Source organism: Semicossyphus pulcher, unplaced genomic scaffold, assembly GCF_022749685.1.
Source record: "Semicossyphus pulcher isolate SPU_LCO1_2020_fin unplaced genomic scaffold, fSemPul1.0.p SCAF_10, whole genome shotgun sequence".
NCBI classification, from domain to species: domain Eukaryota; kingdom Metazoa; phylum Chordata; class Actinopteri; order Labriformes; family Labridae; genus Semicossyphus; species Semicossyphus pulcher.
Genome location: NW_027211604.1, coordinates 3,647,081 through 3,670,748, shown reverse-complemented (window position 1 = coordinate 3,670,748; position 23,668 = coordinate 3,647,081). Strand labels below are relative to the sequence as shown.

At 44.0% G+C, this 23,668-nt stretch overlaps 2 protein-coding genes across 3 annotated transcripts in view; both read right to left on the bottom strand.

The window, feature by feature from the left end:
• Positions 1-3,173: 3,173 nt before the first annotated feature.
• On the bottom strand, positions 3,174-9,246 carry ncbp3 (nuclear cap binding subunit 3). Of its 2 annotated transcripts, none has more exons than XM_069671216.1 (13): positions 9,051-9,246; positions 8,267-8,332; positions 7,439-7,544; positions 7,222-7,347; positions 6,941-7,066; positions 6,681-6,856; positions 6,481-6,589; positions 6,221-6,320; positions 5,487-5,596; positions 4,349-4,685; positions 4,038-4,189; positions 3,785-3,967; positions 3,174-3,543 (listed from the first exon to the last, which is right to left on the bottom strand). In XM_069671216.1, exons 1-13 carry the CDS (start codon positions 9,231-9,233, stop codon positions 3,191-3,193), a joined length of 2,127 nt encoding a protein of 708 aa, XP_069527317.1. In that variant the 5' UTR covers positions 9,234-9,246; the 3' UTR covers positions 3,174-3,190. The 2 variants fall into 2 exon arrangements, with proteins under 2 accessions (XP_069527317.1, XP_069527325.1); XM_069671224.1 differs by having other exon boundaries at positions 3,174-3,426.
• A 535-nt stretch (positions 9,247-9,781) lies between these two features.
• The window catches only part of LOC138600684 (rap1 GTPase-activating protein 2-like), a 41,976-nt gene continuing 28,089 nt past the window's right edge, over positions 9,782-23,668 (bottom strand). Inside the window, exons 3-25 of the mRNA XM_069672163.1 lie at positions 22,826-22,910; positions 21,605-21,640; positions 20,845-20,892; positions 20,176-20,208; positions 19,665-19,934; positions 19,244-19,347; positions 19,015-19,093; positions 17,853-17,906; positions 17,340-17,423; positions 17,103-17,203; positions 16,767-16,896; positions 16,526-16,681; positions 16,296-16,367; positions 16,102-16,188; positions 15,483-15,629; positions 14,984-15,088; positions 14,110-14,201; positions 13,872-13,982; positions 13,650-13,737; positions 12,783-12,849; positions 12,630-12,700; positions 12,272-12,305; positions 9,782-12,072 (exon numbers count right to left, since the gene is read on the bottom strand). Of these exons, the coding sequence (XP_069528264.1) occupies positions 12,294-12,305; positions 12,630-12,700; positions 12,783-12,849; positions 13,650-13,737; positions 13,872-13,982; positions 14,110-14,201; positions 14,984-15,088; positions 15,483-15,629; positions 16,102-16,188; positions 16,296-16,367; positions 16,526-16,681; positions 16,767-16,896; positions 17,103-17,203; positions 17,340-17,423; positions 17,853-17,906; positions 19,015-19,093; positions 19,244-19,347; positions 19,665-19,934; positions 20,176-20,208; positions 20,845-20,892; positions 21,605-21,640; positions 22,826-22,910 (2,032 nt within the window). The 3' untranslated portion in view covers positions 9,782-12,072; positions 12,272-12,293. The remainder of the gene's footprint in view (positions 12,073-12,271; positions 12,306-12,629; positions 12,701-12,782; positions 12,850-13,649; positions 13,738-13,871; positions 13,983-14,109; positions 14,202-14,983; positions 15,089-15,482; positions 15,630-16,101; positions 16,189-16,295; positions 16,368-16,525; positions 16,682-16,766; positions 16,897-17,102; positions 17,204-17,339; positions 17,424-17,852; positions 17,907-19,014; positions 19,094-19,243; positions 19,348-19,664; positions 19,935-20,175; positions 20,209-20,844; positions 20,893-21,604; positions 21,641-22,825; positions 22,911-23,668) is intronic.

Genomic DNA, 23,668 nt, shown 5'->3' with positions numbered 1-23,668 from the left:
ATTTAAATACTTTGCCTCTGTTTTTTGTTATTGAGACTGATTAGGAATCAAGTGTGATTGAAGTTAACCCTGTCAGTGTCACAGCTGCCTTGTAAGGATCCAAACCATCAGCTCGGTTATTATTAGAACAGAAATCAAACACCAGCCTGAGATGCTGTTTCACTGTTATACAATCCAACATGCAGCACTCAGATCATTCACTGTGAAAATACTGAGATGCATTAAAATGTTTCTTCAGTAACAATATTTGAAAATAAAGTTTAAGTATAAAAAGCAGAAGGATAGTCTTCGATTATATTCTATCATCAGATGAGAATTTCTTGTGCTTTCATGTAAAAGCAGGAATTTACTAGAGTTGACTGTGAAATATTTTATTGACATAAAAAAACAATGTTTAACTAATGTTTCTTTCATTTGAAACTCTATTAACAGCAGAAACTCTTTCAGGGTTTGACCTTTTTAAATGATCCCTTAGAAGTTTCCTGAACTGACCTCTAAAAACTGGTTCCAATTACAGGAACACGTACGTTTAAATTTAAGCTGCAACGACTAATCAATATCTCAACCTATTAAATTATTCATCACTTATTCTGATTATCCATCAATTAGTCAAGTATTTTTTTCTGTTTTGGTTCCAACTTGTTGAATGTGAATACTTCCTGTTCTTCAGTTCCTGTTAGTCTGTTTTACTTTCACACCACAGACTGGATGGACGATGCGTCTCCACCACCTCTCTTATTGTCCTTCTTTGAGGCGGCTGCTGCCATCTTGCACTGGTGACGTTATTTGGAGCCGATGCCTTTCACCAACTGTATCTACACTCACTAAACGTGAGATCCAGAGTTTTTAGACACAGGTTCCATCCGACTGAGTCTTTTATTAACGTTGTGTTTCTGGCTGTCCACATCAGACTGAACATCGCAGCTAATCTCAGACAATACAATGTAAAAACACACGGTTTTTAAATGGAGTTTGGTGCTGGTCCGGGGTGAGGCGTCGACAGAACCAGCAGTTCTCAGAGGACACAGAGGCCACGTCACAGCGGATGTGCAGTTGATTTCAGACTGTTAATCTACTTGATAAAATCAGTCCTACTCATATGTGCACATCGTCTGTTAGATGTCTGTGCAAGAATCAGATCGGATCGGATCTTTACCCAGAGAGGATTAACTAGAACACTGGTGCGTGTAACTGAAGTCCTGTAGGAGTTACAAAGGTAGATTATTACGATCTTCACTCTTTCAAAGGGTTAAAGTCGAACATACATCAGACACGGAGCAGATACAGAGGCACGATCTGATGTTTCTCTTTGACGTATATTTTGATGTTAGAGTTTGACCCGTGTCCCGTCTGTTAACATGGAGGAGGCCACTTTATGACCTACACTGCAGGAGAAGTGAGGAAATGATTCAGAAATCACAGACGTGTAATGTTCAGCATCAGCCAACATTTTAATATTTATCTAAATTCATGACCAGCAGTGATGTCATCAGACTGGTGACATCAAACAGCGTGGTGTCACTGTGGCCCCGACCGTTTCATTGAACAAAAAATGAAAAACAAAAACATAAATGATGCGACTGAAACAGACAAACAGCAAAGTGACAGACGGAGATTAAAAAATGTTCCACATGTTGGATTCTTCCTCTGAGTCGGTTTCATCAGTTCATTCTGCTTTAAGAGAAACAAACAAGTCTGGAAACAAAGGTGGAGTTTAAGGTGGAGTCAGATCTGCTTCCATCCGACTGAGTCTTTTATTAACGTTGTGTTTCTCGCTGTCCACATCAGACTGAACATCGCAGCTCATCTCAGACAATACAATGTAAAAACACACGGTTTTTAAATGGAGTTTGGTGCTGGTCCGGGGTGAGGCGTCGACAGAACCAGCAGTTCTCAGAGGACACAGAGGCCACGTCACAGCTTTGGGTGAATTCATGAAACAAAAAGTGTGACTTCACATCGACGTAGGAATGATGATTCAGAGAGCAGGTGAGAGGAGAGAATCCGATTGGCTGTCAGGAGAGTGTTCCTTCCTGATATGAAGACAGCACGTTTAGGAGGTTTTGGCTGCAGCACAGATATTTCATATACGGGTGGATTATGAGACTGAGGTTTTGGGGTGTACAATATATCATTAACCACATTTTTAGCATCATGTGCATCTCTTTGTTCTTACTTTGATTGTCCGATTGGTTGATTTGCAGGTGAACTGAACTCTCAGGTGCTGCTGGTCCATGAGACTGTATGTAAGAAGTGGGCGGAGCCTCGTGATCTGAAAAGTGACACAGACTTAAACCTGCATTCTTTACAACATCCAGCAGGGGGCAACAAAACGGAGTCTGATTCTATAGAAGTCTATGAGAACATGCTCCTCCTCCTCTCCTGATGTATTCCCTCAGTAAACATGTTCCTAATGAGTTTATGGTCTCAGTCTCTAGTTTCTCCTTCAACACAGCATGATGTTCATTTAGTCACTGATGCTCCCATTGAGAGTCACTCAGACCAGGAAGAGGGGAGGGGTTAGGGCGGGTCTACCTGTGATTGACAAGTAGCCACTGCGCCGACCTGTGTAGTGTTAGGGTTACTGATGCACCTTGCTAACTAAGCTAGCTGAATCCTAAGCATTTGCTGACTCCTCTGAAGCTCCACCCTCTTGTCCAAATATGGTCGCTTCTGGCTCAAAAAAAGAAAGATGGCGACGACCAAAATGCCAAACAGCAATCCAAAACCCAAAGAATGACATCACGCTGGCTACGTCCACTTCTTATATACAGTCTATAGCTTAACTGACAACAAGCAATAGTTAGTCAATACAAACAGGGCCTCCTGACCCTGTGAGCCCCTGCGTCTGTGCCTGGTGGACCCCTCCAGTAATCCATCCACACATTCACAACATGAAACATAAACAGACTGCCCTCCAGACCGACCTCAGATCTGCAGTCTGCTCTGACAGCTTCATGTTTTTTTTAATGTTGTACTTAAAGAAAAGAGTGACTGAAGTTCAACAGAAACAAACTGCTCCTTCTGCTCCTCCTCCATCTGCTTCTCCTCCATCTCCTCCTCCTCCTCCTCCTCCTCCATCTCCTCCTCCTCCATCTCCTCCTCCTCCTCCTCCTCCATCTCCTCCTCCTCCTCCTCCTCCTCCTCCTCCTCCATCTCCTCCTCCTCCTCCTCCTCCTCCTCCTCAGTCTCAGGCGTCCGAGTCGTCGCTGCTGTCTCGGCTGATCTCGATCTGCAGCGACGGCAGGTTGTCCAGCCGGCTCTTCTTTAGCTTGTGTGTCTGACGCTCCTGTTTCTGTTTGATCATGGCGCCCCACATCTTCTGCAGCGTTGAGTCGTCTTCCTCCTCCACCTCCTCTTTCTCCTCTCCGTCTCCCCGTCTCCTCCTGCTGCTGCCGCCGGCATCGTCGCTGGTGTTTTTCCGCCCTGAGGAAGAAGAGGAGGAAGAGGAGAAGAGGCCGGATGAGCAGCTGCTTGTTTTACGCTCCTGACGTCCGGAGCTGCTGTCGTCGTCTGCAGAGCCGAGTCTGCTCCACAGCCCGCCTGCAGAGAGTGACGGTTAAAAACATCAGTCAGTGCCACAGAGTCTTACAGGAAGGGTCGAACAAGGTTTATTATTTGGTGAAGATTTATCTGCTGTGGGGGTTTTTGATCCATTGATTCATCAAATGTCAAACACATTTAAAAAGTAGTATTTTTGTTTAGTTTTTCACGTCAGAGTCGAGAAAGAAACGCGTCTCAGAGAGGACGACAGAAGAAAACAGCAGGCGTGCCTCCTCCCTACCTGTCTTCCTGTCTTTGGATGAGTTGGAGTAGAGGCTTCTGCTGTCTTGGCTGGCCACGCCCAGTCTGCGATGCACGTCTCTGATTGGCTCTCTGGCTGGAGGCGTGTCTCTGGGGGAGACGGGGGAGGGGGAGCGTCCTCTGTCAGGAGAGTACCGTCTCTTTCCCAAACGCTGCCGAACGTCTGCAGACAGAATCAGTTTGTTTTATCTCCCAGCAGCTGAAACAAACAACACCTGGATCTAAACAGCTACCTGTCTTTCCACTGGGGGCAGCCACCGGGGGGGGCTGTCTGTGCTGAGAGAGGCCTTGTCTCTTCTCCTCAAGCAGCTGCCGCACGTCTGTCACCTTGGTGGGCGACGTGGATTTGGGCCTGCTCTGTGAACCCGACTCCCCGATCCTGTTCCTGCTCCAGAGAGGAAACAGATTCCAGAAGTTTAATCGAATACTTTGAAGAGGGACTTTCTGATCTGGCCCAGTAAAAAAAATGCTGCTTTCTTTTAACTTATATTTCAAAGTAAAAGCCCTAAATACATCTCAATGTGTGTTTGTGTCTGATACTGACCGGATGCTCTTCAGGTGCGTGTCCAGCTCGTCGGCGTACATCGTCATCTTCTTGCTCTTCTTTGGAGACGGCGTGGAGATCATCTTCAGCTCCAGGTCGTAGTCCATCTCATCCGACTCTGACCACGGCGACGGAGAGCGCTCTGCCCGGCTGCGAAGCCCTGCCCCCAGCGACCTCGAGCTGCTGCCCCTCTCTCCTCTTTCCCGCTCTGCTCCCTCTTTGTACTCCACCACTCTGTCGTCTGAGTCCATGTCCTCGTCACCGTCCTCTTCCTGCTCCTCCTCTTCCTCCTCCTCCTCCTCTTTGATGGGTTCCTCGGGCAGGTTAACCAGGTCAGCTGGGCAGAGAAAAAACATCCAAAGTTTTCAACAGCTGAACAAAAACATGAAGTTTCAGAATAATGATGTTTGTCTGCATCAGATGTTCCTGGTGTTTACAGTGTGTCTGCTTGTGTATTTGAGTTATTTGACTTCTTTTATTCAACAGTTATTCAAAAAGTTAACATTTCTCAAAGTAAATGTTCTTCAAAATAAAAGCTCAAACATTAATCGAGCCCTGACTGTCACTGAAGACTGAGCTGTTTATTCTTTTACCAGCTGTCAATCTTTGTGATCAGATTATTTAAGATTCTAACTATATTTGTATGTTTACCCTATATTAACATGTTTTATGTATCTGTATGCAGTATACAGAGACTTACACATACTGTCCACTAGAGGGCATCACAGCTTTACTGTACCAGGTTGTTATTTAAAACATGCGCTGGCATTTTTTGCTAAATAATAATAAAGTTTGACACTTTGACTTCACAAACACGGATGTTGTTAAACATGTGTTGCTGCCCCCTACTGGTCACACAAGCTGAATGTATTAGAACAAACAGCTCTGAATGAGCAAACAAAACTTCTTATTCTTTATTTTCTTTATTACATTAACTATTTTTATTATCTTTATCCTTTAACAAAATTAAACATGTGGTCAAAGTTATAATTTTAAAGGTTCTCTTTATTAGGCTTTAGTCTTGTTTCATGTGAGGAAAAATGTTTTCTTTGATAAAATGAAAACTGATTTAAACGTGAATTCACAGTAAGCTGTCTTTAAACTGATGCTCAGGTGTGTGTGTGTGTGTGTGTGTTACCTGAGTGTCTGTGTGTGTACGGCGGCGTGTGTCCCATGCTGTCTCCGATCAGAGGCTTCTTGCTCTTGATGACGTCTCTCTGGATCCTCCGGTTGTGATACCTCCTCTTCCTGAATCAACAAAAGGACGAACACGTTTAGAACAGAACAGATGTTTATTGCAGCACAGGTACAGGACAGCACAGGTACAGGACAGCACAGGTACGTGCGACTCGAAGCAGCTTTACTAAATATAAAATAAGAGAAAAAACCGCAGAATAAATCAAATAAATTTAAATTGAATAAAGAATAAAAAGTATACACTATAAAAAATAACACTTTCTAAAAACATAAAAGAAGACACTGTACACTGTCCTGTGTAACCTGTGCACATCTGTTACTGCACATGTTTATAACTGCAAAGGACAAACAGAGCACACTGAGCACATTGCTGGATTTTTTGCTGTGATTCAAATTAATTGCACTGCTCTTCATGCTATGGCAATATTTAGAAACAGACATTCAAAAAGCTAGAGCAAACTGAATAGTGTGAACTTCTTGTCCTGTTAGCTACAGAGCTAAGCTAACAAGCTAACGAGTTTGCTAACGGAGCGTTTGCTCGCTAAGAGATTTATTCTCCTTCTTCGATTAGTGTTTAACAGGAGGACGGGAGACACTAGACCCCGACGGGACCATGACAGGCAGTATTCAGGAGTGCAGTTTGTGTGTGTGCAGGACAAACTGCTCGAGTCTCACCAGGAGTTGCTGAGGATTCCCTTCATGCCTCCATAGTTCGGGTTTCCGTACTTCATGTAGTATCTGCTGCGCCGCGCCGCCCCGAGCTCCTTCTTATCATCTGAACACAGAATCAGAGGACGAGACTTTAAATCAAACTTTATTAATCAGTCTGTTCCTCACAGTCACATAATCACTCAAACCCCACTGCTCTGGCCCCAGTGTAACGGTTTGATTTAAGTGTGTGTGTGTGTGTGTGTGTGTGTGTGTTTGTGTCACACCATGTGTGGCGAAGCGCAGGAGCAGTTTGTTCCCTTTAAAAGGTCTGATGGCGGGTCGCAGATCGTTCCTCAGCAGAGACTCTCTCTCCGCCCCCGTCAGGTCGTCCCCCTGAGACACACAGTGGGTCATGTGATCGATCAGTGATTGGAGCTGGTCATGTGATCGATCAGTGATAAACCTGATGAGAGGAAACTCTTACCTGTCCGGGCTCTGCCTCCCTTTTCTGCTCCGCCTCTCCCTCGCTGTCCTTCACCTCCACCTCCACCTCCACCTCCACCTCCTCACTGCTCTTCTTCTCCTCCTCTTCCGCCTCATCCACCTCCCCCTCCTCCTCTTCATCATCCTCCTCATCGTCTGACCTTTGACCCCGACAACCTGACAGGTAAAACATACACATCAGTTTTGTTTCCTCTGGGACTCTGCTAAGGGTCTGTAAAACACACACACACACACACCGACCTTTGCCCTGTTTGCTTGGTTGGTCGCTGTCCTGCGTTGCCGTGGTAACTGCCTCCGGGTCGGGCATGCGGCTGCTGTTGACAAGGGCGCGGATGGAGGTGTTGTCATCGAGCCACACCACGTTACCTAGGAAACAGACAGGTGGTGAGACTTACCAGTTGCACTCTGAGCTAATGTCATACTTCCAACATGCATCGTTCAACACGGAGTGTGTGTGTGTGTGCGTGTGTGTGTGTCCGTGTGCGTGTGCGTGTGCATTTATGCGAGTGTGTGTGACTCACAGGACTGGTCGTCGATCCACTCGATGTGTGCGGGAGGATACTCTTTAAAATACCCGAACACGTCCTGAGTGCTCATGTCGTCCACGCCCGTCACATGGATCGCCTCCATCCTCAGTCTGGGGATCGCTGAGCACCACAGCAGAAGAACACAGCAGGTTCAGCACATGCTCAGTCAGTCCACACCTGTAAACACACCTGTAAACACCTGAGGGGTCACCTTTCTTCATGATGTCTTTATCCAGGTAGACGTTCCTCTGAGCGACACTCTCCTCCGCACAGAAGTGGAAACGTCTCGCTCGCTTCTCCTTCCTCTCGATCGCCTCCTGACAAATGCGCACGCGCACACGCACACACACACACACACACACACACACACATTAAGATAAACTCTGAGTTTTCCCTTTTTCAAACTTCAATTTTGAGCCTCAACAATGAATTATCATTAATGATACATGATTAGACGATCAAAATAAAGTTAAAAGACAGCTGTTTTGATAACCAATAAATCATTTCATTCATTTTTTAGAGAGGAAGAGTAAACAACATAGACGGTCGGGGAAACAGAAGACGACGAGCTGGTCCCCTGAAGCGGCTCGTCAGCGCTTGTTTGGAGGTGTTTCAGGTTTCAGTGATGTGAAGAAGAAACAATAATCAGCAGAGAGGTCATGAAACCTGCGTCTGCGCCGCAAAGCAACACGACTAACTTGTTGAAGCAGCTGAAAGAACAAAGTGCAGCATGATGAGTGTGTGAAGGCCGAGAGGAAGAACGAGCTGCTCCCCGTCCTCCAGCGTCACGTCAGACATTCAAACAGAGACGCTGCACAGAGACACCCTGTCCACCCAACTCCCAATGACACACTGGAATTTCCCATGATGCACCACATTCAGGTAAAGAACCTGATTTTAAGTCTCAGTTTGATGCTAAATTTGTACAGGAAGTGGAATGCAGCACAAGATGGAGCTTAAAGCGTTGTTCTGATTATATTTCGTTTCTGGTGTGTCTGCTGTGTTTGTTTCGTGAGGACTGACAGAGTCTGTGTCGTACCTTTGAGTTGACATCGATCCCGGTGATGAACGCTCCAGCCTTGTTCTCATACCGCCGGCTCGTATCCTGCAAAACAAAATATAACAAGACAAACAACTGTTACCAAATTCTAAGTCATCGGCATAACATGTATTCAAATATGTGTAAAAGTGGATTACAAACATTTAAGTTTGACATAAAAACTCCTCAGTGACCCAGAAGATGCCTTTAAGCTTTTTCTAGAACAGTAACTCAAAGAACCAGCTTGTTAATTTGAATTTGACTAAATAGAATAGTGACTTGTCAAACATAAGGGCAGTGAAACAACGTTAAAACCTACAATAAAAACGTTTCTACTAACACCATATGTTAGAGGTAAGTTTGACTTTCAGACAACTAACAGCTGAGGAACGAGATGAGTGTATTATATTATCAGAATCATCAAACATGATTAATCCCTGTTAACCACCTGCGTTTCTATTACGATATTAACCTTTAATTTGCAGTTTACTAAATAGAATTTCGTGGTAGTGCTTACAGGTAAGGGACATTTAAAGCCTCCAGCAACAAGTGACTGAGATCACAAACAGGCTAACGGCAGCTAATAAACACAGATAGAAATTTAAACTAGTTCTTGTATAGAGCAGTTAAGCGTTAATAGCCGTTAGCCCATGAAAGCCACGGTGCTAACAACCAGTTCAAAGAACCGGGAGTCGAAGTTACCACACGCGGAAGCCTTCCGCGGTTACGCCGTCCGGAGGAGACTCCAGTCCCCGGTCTAGCAAGGCCTTCTCAGGAGACTTACCGGCAGCAGCTCTTTCAGGGAACGGTTAACAGGGACGTCCTCCGCCTCTAACTCCCCTTCCTCCACCTCCATCGGCTCGGCCTCTCGGGCATCTCTGTCGGACTCAGAGTCCGAGTCCGAATCCGAGCGGTCAGAGCCGCTGTCTGATTTCACCGACACCCGTAAGCTGCGCACGGCCGCCATGGCGCGAGCTACGAACAACTGTGGCTGCTGCGGCTGTTACCTTAACCCGGCAATGCTTCTCTGTCCTCCCGCTTCTTCTTCGTTGGTGTTATTGTGGTGGTAGACGTTACACCTTACAGGCATTAGCGCCACTTAGTGACTGTTATTTTAAAAGAGATCCATCTCACCGAAAGTCCCATCTCAATTATGAATTGAATAATGGATGCACCTTGCTAACCAAGCTAGCACCAGCGTTAGATAGCTGATAACTTAGTGATTGCTAACCCCTCCCTCCTCTCCACTTCTAAAAAACCAATAGCGACGAACAAAATGCCAAGCCCAAAGCTCCAAAACAATGGGTCATATTATGGTCACTACTTCTACTTCTTTGAGTCATCTGTTTTCTTGTTTTAATGTCAACGCGCTAGAAGCAATACAGCAGCAGATTTATGTTCTGGGATCTTGTGTGATGTCCCTCTAAGGCATGTAAGTCCCCACACTGTGACTGAACTGATTGTCCCCACAACAAGAGTAAAACAAGTAAACACACACACACACACTTGAACGTTTTGTACTGCAGAAACTTTTATAACATCAGATTTTTATGTCAGAATCACAGAAATGCAGAACATTAAATACAGACACAGCGACATCTTTGTAATTATGCTACATCCTTCCTCGTCCCCTTTCAAAATAAATTATTTACTATTATTTTGTAAAATTATGAACAAAGAGACAAAGAAATTTACACCTGAAATCAGAAGGAGACGAGGAGGAACAGATTTTGTGCTTTCAGTGCAATCAAGACAATTACAGTAGAGTATTCAGACTGTACATATTCAACATCCACAGAGCTTTGTGTCATCTTAGTGCAAAATAAACGTCTCTTTCCTGTCGGTTTTTGCATCAAACGGCAGTGAAGCTTCTTGTTTTTGCAGGTTTACAGTCGGGCACTTTCAGCTCAGCTCAGAGTCAAACCTGTTCAGAATAACCTTTATGAGATTGAAATATCTTTAAACCCTGCAGCAGGTTTGACTCACGGCTGTGATGAAAACCCGAAACTGCTGATTGAACAAGTCTCGGTCGACAGTTTGATTGTAATGATTTTAATTTGAAAAGGTGACTGGTGTGTGTAAACATCATGAAATACAGTATTCAGCAGACGGCCTGTCACATCAGCAACATGGAGGCAAGTATTGTGTCTACACCTGGAAGAACTACAGTAATACCAGTGTTTGACTTTATGTTTCTGAATCACATTTATTAATATTGCATAATAAGAGTGTCTTTATTTAGGACCATTTAATTACTTTTTAATATTTAGAGAACGAAAGAACAAGATGGAAAAGTCTTTTATAATCTCAATCAATTAAGGATTATCTGCTCTCATCATTTAGCGTTTTGTTTTGTACAGTACCATTAAACATCTGTTTTCTTAATTTCTTACACATTGTTTGGTGTGTTTGAAGGTATCCTCCAGCACCTCTCCCTCATTTCAGTCCTTTCTAACACATGATGAGGTCTGTTTTAAGGTTTGATTTAACATTTAACAAGGTCTGTTACGTGGTTAGGTTTGTTTTAAGGTAGCCTTTTGCATCCCTGTTTAGGTACCGTTATACATCTGGTTCCTTCACTTCTTACAGTTCTACAGTGTTGTTTTAAACACATTTGTTCCAAGGTTCCTTTAATGTCTGTTTTCTTCCCTTCTAATGTGTGGTTAGGTTTGTTTTATAAGATAGAACTTTGTTAACCCAGAGGGAAATTCTGGTTCTAATGTCCGACCATGTACCCTTTAGCGTCTTTCTTTAGGTACCCTTATCAGCTGTTTTCTGTATTTCTAACATATTGCACAGTCTGTTTGAGGTGCAATTCAGCTTCTGTTTTAAGGTACCCCTTATTTGTTTTAAGGTCCATCTCTTTCCCCTGTAACATGTAGGTAAGTCTGTTTTAAGGTGGCCTTACAGTTATGGTCTGTTTTCTTAATCTCTAATACATTGTTGGGTCTATTTTAAGGTTCCTTAAGCCTGTTTTCTTCTTTTCTAATAGTTTGCTTTTCAGTTAATGGTTTGTTTAAGCATCTGTTTTAAAGAATCTTTAAACATTTGTTTTCTGTATTTCAACACGTGGTTAGGTCTGTTTTCAGATGCATTTTACATCTGTGTTACGGTCTGCTTTCTTAATTTCCAACACTTTGTTGGGTTTAAGGTACCCATTCTTTTTGACGACACTCAGGAATACCAGGAGGCAATAACTTTAGAATTTGGTGGTCAAAGGTCACTGTGACATACACTCATGTGTCATGAGATAACTTTTGTTGTAAGCAAAAATGAGAATTTCACAAAAATATGTAACAAGATAAAAAGGTTTAAGTGAAGACATTTTGAATCTACAAGGTCAAAGGTCGACTTCAATGTGACATCATAATATTTTGGTCCTTATTCAGCGCCATAACTCAGGAGCACAAGGGGAGAAATTAAATATAAGCATCTGTTATACATAAGCAGAAATACAGTGTGTACACCTCACAGTGTTTCCACACTACAGACGAACAACACAGTGTCTGCCCCTCCTGTAGTCTGAGATAACCCTGATGACATCACTATGACATCATCAGAAATATTATGCCCTGTAAACTAACCGAGTACAGAAGACGGAGTGACTCTTTAAAGGATTAAATCTGCCAGCTGAAGCTTCTGCAGCAGCGAAAGACGAATGTTGAAGTGTGTTCCCTTTTTGTCCTGTGTGTGTGTGTGTGTGTGTGTGTGTGTGTGTGTGTGTGTGTGTGTGTGATTGTCCATCAGTGTCTTCACGTAAACGTCCTCCTCTGTGTGATGTCGTTATGAACCTCTTTGTTTTAAATCTGTGAAATCAAAAGTCAGAGCAGAGAACAAATTACTGCTGGTCATTAGGACAGCTCTTTACTCTGTCCTCTGTAACTCAGGATGTTATTTTCAGCTAAACAGTAAAAAAATAAAAGTTGTTGTTATTTTGAGCATCCTCGGGGGAAATGTCAGCTTGGTGAAGTCTCTCTTAAAAAAAAACACAGACACGATACACACCTCCCACTGCCGTCCTCACAGTTTACTGCCCCGGCTGCAAACAGAGGAGAGGAAATATGAGAAGCAGCACGGAAAAACATCACAACACAGAAACATAACACCGAATATTATCAGAGACAGACCGAGCAAAAAGTAGAAACGTGTATGAGTCGAGTTTCTGTCAACTGGTTTGGAGCAAATACACTGTGCATTCAAGCCCGTCAGAAGTGTTACGCCAAAGAGTTTTATCAAACGATGGTCTTTCTGTACAACCTTTTCTATTGTGATACATAAAAATGTATGGAAACAGGGAAGGAGACAAAACGGTCCTGCTTATCTACCAAAACACGAGACAGGCTGAATGTAAAATCAGACTTACTGCTGCTGAGTGACTCAACTTGTCGAAACGAAACTTGAGGTTCGATCTGGGAGAGTTTTTATTTTTCAGCTCTGAAAGAAAAACAAAGTGATGAACAGACTGTAACGTCCAACTGTTTCTGAGAGTGTGTCTCTGCAGCGGAAAGTTCTGAACCTGTGGGGCTGCGACAGACGAGGAGCGGACTTGAACTTTGACCTTCTACCGTCACAGCCTGGGCGAGCTACAGACAGAGAGAGAGAGGACAGATTAGTAATCTATTAACTGATATATATATATATATTAATGTTTTTTTCATATGGATCTGTATAAAAAGATGGCCGACATGACAGCTCCCTTAAAGTGAGTCCAAACCCTCTCTATCGCCCCCTGCTGGCTGGCTCCAGTATAGCCCATAAAGCCCGCCTCCTCCATGTTAACAGATGGGACATGAGTCAAACTATAAAATCAAAATACATTTTTCTCAAACATGGTTTCTGTCATTATAGTTAGTTCTTATCATGCTGATTTATGTCCAAGTGTTCATTTTTCTGACAAGTTAACCTTTAATTAGTTATTTGTTGCTATAAAAAGGGGGTGTGGCCTCATGATTGACAGCTCTGAGGACAAATGTGGCTCCTGCAGCGTTCTGTTCCCGAGTAGCAGAGTAGAGGAGGAACGGCGAAAGGAGACGTAACTAACACTAACACTACAGTCATTGAACTTTCCATCAGCGTGAATATCTGCTTCAGACCGACACAAGAAGCTGCTCTGCTGCAGACTGAGCCCACCTGAGGGCTCCAACACGCCAAGGACACCTGAGGGCTCCAACACAAGGCAAGGACGGTAAGGTAAATGTGTGTGTCGGGTAGAGGAAGGGGCGTGACTTCATTACTGTGGCTCCACCAGCCGATCTCTACTGCACACACTCTGGATACAAATGACGGCAGCAATATTTTGGCTTCACTTTTGTTCAACAAGGAGCTGGAGACGCGTTGACCATCTTGATATACAGTCATTAATAAACAGGCTGTAGTTTCTGACCAGGTGTGTGTCGTCTGCAGGGAGGCTGAAGCTGCAGCTGCTGGACGTCGATCTGGAAATCTTACTGCTCTCCTTCTTCATGTGAATCCTGCAAACAAAACATCTTCAGCCGACACAGCCTGGACTCTGTCTGGATGTTTTTTGTCATATTTTAATTTTCTGTCTTTATCTTTACTTGAGTCTGTTGTTGTATGACAAACAAATAAAAACAGTTATACACACCTGTCCCTTTGTCCCGCCTCTGGAGAGCTGGGATTGGATGGCAGCTCCGACCTCACCTCCAGCGTCGGGGGACAGCCGTCAAAACTCCTCTGCTCACTGAGGAGACTGAAACTGTTCAAGAATCACATGTAGAGAAACTTAGCTTAGCATAAGCACTGGAAGCAGGCTGAACAAATGTCAGCCTCCTCCATCCAAAGAGATGGATCAGAGAAAAATAAGACACTGAAATGAAAGTCACCTTCTCAGGTTGTGTTTCTCTGTTTGACTGTCGACACTCAGCAGACGAGGAAAAAGTCCTGAACGCCTCTTCACAGGGGACTTCACACTATACTGAGATCAAACACACAAAACTTATCAGCCGTAAAACGGTCATTCAGGTATTTCAAAACATGGGCTGGATTTTTACATACTTTTGGGTCACCAGAGTCCATTGCGTAAAACAGTCATTTTAGTTTGCACAACATGTTAGTTGCTCGCCTGCCGCTTCAATTGTTTGGTTTTTTTTGTGTAAAACATGTGTGTTGAATCTGTTTGATCTAAAACACACAGTCACAAAATATTGAAAGCCAACTCACAGGTCGAGGCAGCAGTAGACCAGTAACTTCCGTGTTCTGTGAGGTTAAATCAGTGTTTTTATGAATGGAGTCTGGTGTGTTTGCAGAGAGCAATGTAACATCTGTGTGTGGTTAAAACAATCATCTTCCTCTGTAACAAAAAGGTCTATCTCTGTAGGGATCCTTTCTGTAATGTTGTCACACACTTAGAATAACAATCTGAGCCTGTCAGTGGAAACAACAAGAACTTTGAGTGGACGACCTTTGACCCATCAAGGATTATGTTGCAGCCATTACAGCCTGTTTCACTGCTGCAGGATGAACACATCTACTGGAGACATTTCCAAAACTTTTTGTTTCATTAAATCAGTTAGACTCCAAAATGTGTAAAAAGGCCCAGGTTTAAAAATAGTTTAAATTTGACCCTCTAACAGAATAACATTACTGGAACCAACTTTATTATTATTATTATTATTATTATTATTATTGTTAAGAGTTTAAAAAATAAATAAAATGGAGACACGATACAAATAAACCCAACCTTTGACCTCTGCTCACCTCAGCACTGATGTGTGCCAAACCACCCCCACTCAGACTGGTGGGCAGACCTGCCCCGCCCCGCGACATCGTCTCCATGGAGACGCTCCGCCCTCGCATCGCCCTCTGACCATGGAGAGAGAGAGAGAGGGACAGCAGAGCAACAATGTTCAGGAACAATGCAAAGTTTCTTAAACCTGCAATATTCTAATGTCCAGCAGGGGGCGACTCCACTGGAGTCTGATCCTATAGAAGTCTATGAGAAAATGCTCCTCCTCCTCTCCTGATTTATTCCCTCAGTAAACATGTTCCTAATGAGTTTATGGTCTCAGTCTCTAGTTTCAAGTCTTCTTCAACACAGCATGATGTTCATTTAGTCACTGATGCTCCCACTGAGAGTCACACAGACCAGGAAGCGTGGGGGGGGGAGCTGATAGCTTAGTAACAAAAGTAAAGTAATATATAAACAAACTAAATTCCCTTTGAAGGGTGTAAAATAAACTAAAACATGGAAACAAACCTTGAGGGACTCAAGAAGACCTCCGTGGGCATGTCCGTTCTCAGCTCTACCCTCCTCCTCCAGACCTGATGTCAGTCCCAGCATGCTTTGGGAGCGTCTCTGCAGCTCATCGTGGAGGCTGTCCAGCAGGGCAGCTCGGGTACGCTCCTACAAACACACACACACACACACACACTGTGATCCAAGAGCAATGTGTAGATAGATAAAAACAGGGGACCCAACATTAAGCCCTGTGGAACACCACGACTAAGAAATGGCTCAAAGCCACCAGATTTCACTGAAAAGAAGAGCAGTTTAACATCACAGAACATGTTTGTGTGACTGTGTGACTTGTTTTTTAAATCTCTGAAAAAATCTGGGTCTATAAAAAAGCATACACATTTCACATACACATGAAAACCAAAAATAGGGCTCAGCTTCAATAAGGTGGGAATTCCCATTAACTGGTTTTATAACAAGGGTCGGGTGTATCACAGTGTTGTGACTGATTGGCCAAGAAATGTGTTCTATCATCTATTCCAGACTTGAATACAGAAAAATCTTGCAATTCCTTGTAAAGTTTTAAACATTTAGAAAACGTTCTGAACCATCACGCTGAGGTGTTTTCTGGTCTTTTTACCTCCAGTCGGGCGAAGCGGTCGCTCTTATAGCAGGCGAGCTCTGCGTTAATGAGTTTAGTGAGAAGAAACTCTCTGAACTCTGGACCCTGAACACACAAAGACATCAGGTTTAAATTTATACTCAGAAATCTTTCAAATGGTTCATCATGGCCGTATTTTGTGTTGTACCCTGGAAAGCTTCCCTTCCACTCACCTTCTTAAAAACAGCTGGATTTGGGAGGGGCGGGCCAAATGGGGGCACATCCTCTCGTGCTGTGATGGACACCTGTCAAACAAAACAATCTCTACTATCACCAACAAAAAAGAATAATGCCAACAGAGAAAAAGCAAATGGACCAAACACAATAAACATCTACATCCAGATAGTTCGAATCTACTCCTAAAACATGTTAGCAGGTTAAACATGTTAGCTATCAGCTGTACCTTGTAGCAGGTGCAGTCCGAGCAGGGCTCCTCCACCTGTACCAGGATGAAGGCATGCAGGAAGTTGGAGGCGATCATGTCCGGGACGAAGGGTGTAGCCTCTTCCTGGAACACCACTGCTACAATGTCGTTTCCTATGTGCCGCTTCCTCTGCAGCTGAAGGAGTAATAATAATATAACATGTTGAAACGTCTTCATCTTATGCTGTGTCCTGTTGTATTCAACAAGTCCTGCTGTCCACCTGCTGTGTGTCTCCCTCAGTAAAAGGCAGTTTGGTGGAGACGTGGAACATGATCTCCTGCTGTCTGTGGACCGTGTAGACCGACTGAGAACCCGTCTGACCATGAGACACATCCAGACCCCCCCGAAACCTGCACAGAGAAGGAAGGACAGTTTACATTTATTTACTTTTCGTCAGCTGTGAGGGTGTTCTGGAGGATTTCTTTGACCCTTGTGGACTTCTGTCCATTAAAAACTCATTTGGATTTGAGCTTTTGCAGCACATTATTCTCACTAAGTCATTCACTTTCACTAAAATGTTCAGATGGAAGAGAAATCGAGCCGTTTTGTTGCTCACCCCTTGAAGTCCTGCAGCTCCACGGTGTCTCCCAGCAGCTGCAGGAACTCTGTGAACGCCGGCGTCTCCTCATTGTTCCTGAACAGCTCCTCCTCAGACACCTAGCGGACAGTTTTTTTATATGATTACAAAATTAGTAAGCATGTAACACAAACAATGCTCATCATCTATGTAACTCATGTCTGACGCCAAGCTGTACAAGTGTCGGGTGTAAAAAGTCCAGCAGTCTTTTGGTACCTGTCCGAATCTCTGGAAAATGACTCCAAACTTGAAGGTGTTGTTGACTTCATGTTCGTCATAGTTTACAATCAGCTGAGACGCCTGAAGACAGACAGACAGACAGTCAGACAGACAGACAGACAGACAGACAGACAGTCAGACAGACAGACAGACAGACAGACAGACAGACAGACAGTCGGACAGACAGACAGACAGACAGACAAACAGTCAGACAGACAGACAGACAGACAGTCAGACAGACAGACAGACAGACAAACAGACAGTCAGACAGACAGACAGACAGACAGACAAACAGACAGACAGTCAGTCAGACAGACAGTCAGACAGTCAGACAAACAGACAGTCAGACAGACAGACAGACGGACAGTCAGTCAGTCAGACAGTCAGACAGACAGTCAGTCAGTCAGTCAGACAGATAAACAGACAGACAGACAGACAGACAGGTTTAATAAATCAGTCCAACATGATGTTGTGGATGTTTATTGTTGTAGATCTCTCTCTTGAGCTTACCTTGGGGTAAAGGACGGGACTGAAACGCAGACCTGCAGCTTCATCACACAGCAGCTTCAGACAGAAAACACACACACACACGCACACACACAAACACACACACACACACACACACACACACACACACACACACTCTGTTATAGACAAGCTTTTGCACAGAGGCCAACTGTTGTTATTATGACTGATTGAACTAATTAAATGTATTTCTTGGTCCTCGCTTCTCCGATGGTCCCCACATTGATACATTTTCAAACACAGTGTGTGTTTCTGTGTTCACTAAGATGATCAGCTCCTTTTCAGGCACATAATGTTTCTCTTATTTTACTATCCTGTGTTCAGCGCCCTGATGTAGAAAGCATCCTTCGGCCCCTTTGAAAGGACCGATTAAAAAGGGTGATATTAAAGACACACACTTGTTCTCACAGGTGCCTTGTGGGGACCATCGACTTTGTTATAAAAAAGTGGTTGGTTTTTGGACTACAGTTTGGAAGCCTCATGTTTGGCCATATTTGGACGAGAGTGTGGAGCTTAGGAAACGCTAACTTACCAGCTAACACTAGCACTAGCTTAGTAAACAAAGTACATATGAAACTGTGGTATTAAAGGGGATGGTAATTTTGGCCGCAGCCATCTTTGTTTTTGGATTGTGAAGAAGAAGTGACCACATTTAGCCAAGAAGGTGAAGCTTAACAGGAGCAAACAGTCAGCAAGGCTAAGGATTCAGCTAGCTTGGTTGCTAATTATGGAAAGTTAAAAACAGGCTTTAAACAAGAGCAGAGTGTCTTTTAGTAGAAATGCTACACATCAGGTCGCCATCGTCGCACCTTGTCAATCACAGGTAGCCCCGCCCTAACCCCTCCCCTCTTCCTGGTCTGTGTGACTCTCAATGGGAGCATCAGTGACTAAATGAACATCATGCTGTGTTGAAGAAGACTTGAAACTAGAGACTGAGACCATAAAGTCATTAGGAACATGTTTACTGAGGGAATAAATCGACCAGTGGAGTCGCCCCCCGCTGGACAGTAGAGAGAAAGCGGGTTTAAGACACTTCTGCAACCAAGAGGCTGCGTCCACTTCCTGAAATGATCCTTTTTTAAAGTGTTTGTTTAACATTTTGTGACTTTTTCTCATTTCAGTTTCCTGTGTGTTTGTGTTTGTGTACCTTGGCGAGCTCTGGCACACTGGGGATCTCCTGCAGCTCTGTCAGGGACAATCTGTGGTAGACGCTTTTTACCCGAGACCTGAAGGGACACAAGAGACCAGAAATCTGAACCTGGTCCAGAGCGATAAGGCTTCACATCCCAAAGGATTTTTCTTTATTGTTTTATACTAAAAATTAAGTCTACATTTGTTTTTATAAAAAATGCTCCATCAGTGAGGTGTGTGTTTACCTGATGACGACATGGAGGGACTCGTGCTCCTTCTCTTCTTCATGCCTCACAGACAGCAGCAGGTTCCCCTGACTGCTGGCTGGGCAAGAGAAGTTTAAATGCTCCTGAGAGAGAGACAGACAGAAAGAAAGAGAGACAGACAGACAGACAGACAGACAGAGAGACAGGCAGAGAGAAAGACCATCTATTTAGACACACTGAGGAGCGTAGCAGAGTTTCACATTCAGGAGAACTGAAAACATAAAAACATTTACTCGAGTTCTGTGGGGAAACTATAAAAGGTCTACAGGAAGTCCTGTTTTCTGATTGGCTGGCATGTGCCCCTTAGAGTCTTGTATGTTTTCACCTTATCCTCGACCAATCAGAGCTCAGTAAACATAAACATGCAGGTATCATTAGCAGCAGATGATGCTGATCTCACCCTGCCCAAAAAGTGCTTCCTGTACGCCCGAGCAGCCTCATTGATCTCCTCCAGCCGGTACCCATAATCCCCTGGGGTTCTGTCCTCCTCCCCTCTTTCTCTTAATCCTCCCTCCTCCTCCTTCTTCAACTCCTCCTCTTCCTCCTCCCCCTTGGTCTCCAGGGAGGTGGGAGGAGGTGCAGGAGGGGGAGGAGCCTCGGGATCCTCGATCCAGTAACCTCCGAACTCCGGCAGGATTACCTGTGGATAGGGACCCCCCCTCTCCAACACCTGCACACACACATTCTTGTTTGCATCACATGAGAGGACATATCATCGGCTTACATTCATGTCCTGAGACTAACCTGAACCCTGAAGCAAATCTAAAGCTAATCATGTCTGTCATCTGACCATGCTCCTCTTCTCTTCATCACTATTATCGCTCAGGTGTTCCTTCTTATGTCACATTTCCCCTGTTTTAACAAGCCAAACATGTCACTCAGCTGCTCGTGTTGTTGGTGAATGTACGCACCTCCTCGATCCTCGGATAAGGAATGTAGTCGTCCTGAAAGAAGAAGAAAAAACAGTTACGTACATGACATGAATACACACACACACACACACACACACACACACACACACACACACACACACACACACGCACACACACAGTGCCATGTGGGGGATAAACTGCATGAGTGATGATGTTGAACATGACAGGTGGACATGAGACACTGTGTGAGTTTTGTTGGACTGATCACAGAGAGCAGCAGCCTGTGATGAACATGAGACAAGAATCTGTTTGTTTGTAGACGCTCTGATAAACCAGCCCCGCTCAAAGAATCTACATCATTACAAGGTATTTGTGCGTTTCCATGACCCTGTTGTGAGGGAAGGTAACCCCTGTTGTGGTCTTTACAGGTAAATTGGCCCCAGGTGAGGGGACCAATTTAAAGTAGCAGAACCTCCAGGGAAACTGGTGCCACCACCTGTGATGGCCGGGACTCCCGTTGTAATTCATCAAATCAAGAAGCGCTACATAAATCAGATATCTTTGTATTCAAGGAAGAAAAAATGATCCTCATGATGGTTTTTGTGGTTTTCAACAGCACACACTGCCTCCGCTTTGGTTTGAAATGAATGAAATGAAGTTTTGAAGGGGGGCTGATGGACGTGAGGACAGACGGATGGACAGACGTGCCTTCTGTCTCTGAGGGATCGTCTTCATCTCTGAAGCTTCTGGCACCTGCTGCGTCAGCGTCAGGAGGAGAACACAGTGTTTTAAAGTGTGACGGTTCAGACCGGAAGAATCTCAAAAAGAATTCACAAATATTAAACAGGACTTAAACTGGAGGAACACGAGGATATGCACCGGACTATTTTCAGTGGCGGATGAATCCACACTTGGTGCTCCAGTGAGTATTTGGAGCAGCAGGAATGAAGCTCAGTTTACTCAGTGAAGAAAAAACAACACAGCCAAACCTGACGAGACTTTTCAACACTTTTAAATGACTTTTAAAGGTCCGAGAGCGGAACCACTAATGTGTTCGATGGTTTGGTGTGGACATAAAACTTCTTCACTCATTCTTTTTCTCATCTTTGCCGTCAGATATCAGACAAGAGAGACAGAACTCCAGAATAACTCCAACATCAGAAAATAATCTAATTATGGTGAAAGAAAAGACTTATTGAATGTCGAGGTGTTTCCTGTTTTATGTCCCTCATGGAGACATTATTATTGCCGGCACCGTTTCACCTGAATCTGCCCAGACCTCATTTTATTCTGCTTGCAGCTAAATGAATATTGTATAAATTCAGCTCCTGTTGTTTGTCAGAGGAGGAAAAATAATCCCGCGTTTGCTCTTTGATTTATTTATTCTTACACACACACACAGTGTTTCATTTCAGCTGTCACAGAAAGACGATGCTGGCTCAATCTAAATCTGATTTTAAATTCTTACCTCCATCTTGTCCATCATGTCGAAGAAATGAGCCGACTGCAGACAGAAAGACAAACAGACAGGTGTGTATTAATGTTGGTATCATTGACTTTATTTTCACACCACAGATATCTGCGAGGATCAGTTTTTGTTTCCTGCTCTGACGGCTGTTTAAGGGTTAAATGTATGATTTAAAGTTCTTCTGAACTTGTGGTGTGTGGTTTCCTGAGCGACAACGACTAACGACTTGTTAACTACTGTAAATGTTCTGCGGGAGCCATTTTGAACGTGTGTGTTATGGTTGTCTTATGTTGTAAATAGTTTGATAAATATGTTGTTATAATGATTTACTTTGACCACTAGGGTGTGTATTTGAGTTGGGTGATTGGTCACATGACTAGGTCATGTGTTTATAGGTCACAGGTGAATAGAAGTTGGTTGGAGTAGGTGGAGGGAACATACGGTTCTTACCGTAACACACAGACATAACCACAGGATCACAGCATCGTTGGAGCATTGAACATTCATCATCAACTGGTAATCACCACTCATCTGTACCACCATTGCAATAAATGGGAACATCACCCAAAGGCAACATCAATCTGGACAGTTAGCATTTGGATACGCGTCAAGACCTGTTTTCATGCACCTACGCAGGTGACTAACTGAAGGTTGGAACATTGGGTTGGATAGTCACTACCTGTTCATCTCACCACTTCCTGCAGATGTTTCACAATAAAACCTGAAAATGGAGGGATTCATGTTTTTTTACAGAAGCCCTAAGCAGACATGCATCCAAACGTTTCCCGTGATAACGAGTCATTTCAGTTGTTTTCTCGAGGTCTCGACTTATTTATCTAAACAGACCAACAGGCTGCTCACTGTGATGTCACAGAGCAGGACATGCTGCCATGGCTCACACTGGCCTGTTTCTGTTTGTTTGGTGCTTTCGCAGCTCTGGGGATACGAGGTATGATCATCTGACGTTACGGTGTGCAGCTTTGTTATCTCGAGATAACGAGATAAATAAGACGAGATCTCAAAAAAACAAAAGATTACATGTCTGGATGCGTGTGTGCGAAGGGCTTCCGTAAATATCATCCAACACAAGTGTAGTTATAAAACAGGAGAGATAACAAATGAAGGTCTGGTTCTTTCTGCACGTGCACATTCTTTGAGGATTTGCGGGATGTGTTTGAGGGTCCTCAGAAGTACAGATAAATGTAAATGTGTGTGTGTTACCTTCATGGTGGGGGGTGCGGTTCGGGGGGGAGAGGGGGGGCAGTCTGTGACAGGAACATTGGAGATGGTCAGGAGCTCCTGTTTGCTGAAAACGAACAAAAAAATCAACAATTATTCCAAAAAATCACCTCCGATCCTCGAGGGATGAATAACAATAAATAATAATAATAAAACTTTTTTATTTTACAAACATTTATTTAAAAAATGTCTCATGTTTGTCACAGATCCGATCATGTAACCGCGGTAACTCCGCCTACCGTTCCTGCCCCTCCCCCAACCCTCGCCAGGTCACCTTTCTCACCAATATCATAAAACACAGAACACCTCCTTTCCTGTGTGTGTGTGTGTGTGTGTGTGTGTGTGTGTGTGTGTGTGCGTGCGTGCGTGCGTGCGTGTGTGTGTGTGTCCGTGTCACACACACACGAGCGATGAGTCTCTACAGGTCAGGCTCCAATCTGTCAACAGCCTCCACACATTCAGCTGTGGATGACTTCATGTTCAACACACACACACACACACACACACACACACACACACACACACACTATAATCACCAGCTAGAAGACCATTCATTTCCTTCGCCCTCAGGCAGGTCGGCTCAACGCCTCTCAACCTGGTTGCCATGGTCACCAGGTGTCCAAATGAAAAAGATGTCAGCCTGGATTCAACTTTTGGAGGATCAGTCAGCAGCCAATCAGATCACAGCATTATTCAGCCACCATCACAGTTAAATATTGATGAGTCATGCTTTGACTTGGACCTGAACGTGACTCGTGCATGTTTACTGTCGTGTCAGGACGATGACTTGTACGATGACTCGTATTGTTTTTAGAAGAACTTGGA

Bases quoted from the DNA above. Each gene is read 5' to 3' on its own strand.
- ncbp3 (XM_069671216.1), bottom strand. From the start codon at position 9,233: ATGGCGGCCGTGCGCAGCTTACGGGTGTCGGTGAAATCAGACAGCGGC. The intron at 8,333-9,050 runs GTAAGTCTCCTG...TTTGTTTTGCAG, and splicing joins CCCTGAAAGAGCTGCTGCCG to GATACGAGCCGGCGGTATGA. The intron at 6,857-6,940 runs GTCGGTGTGTGT...TTTACCTGTCAG, and splicing joins ACCAAGCAAACAGGGCAAAG to GTTGTCGGGGTCAAAGGTCA.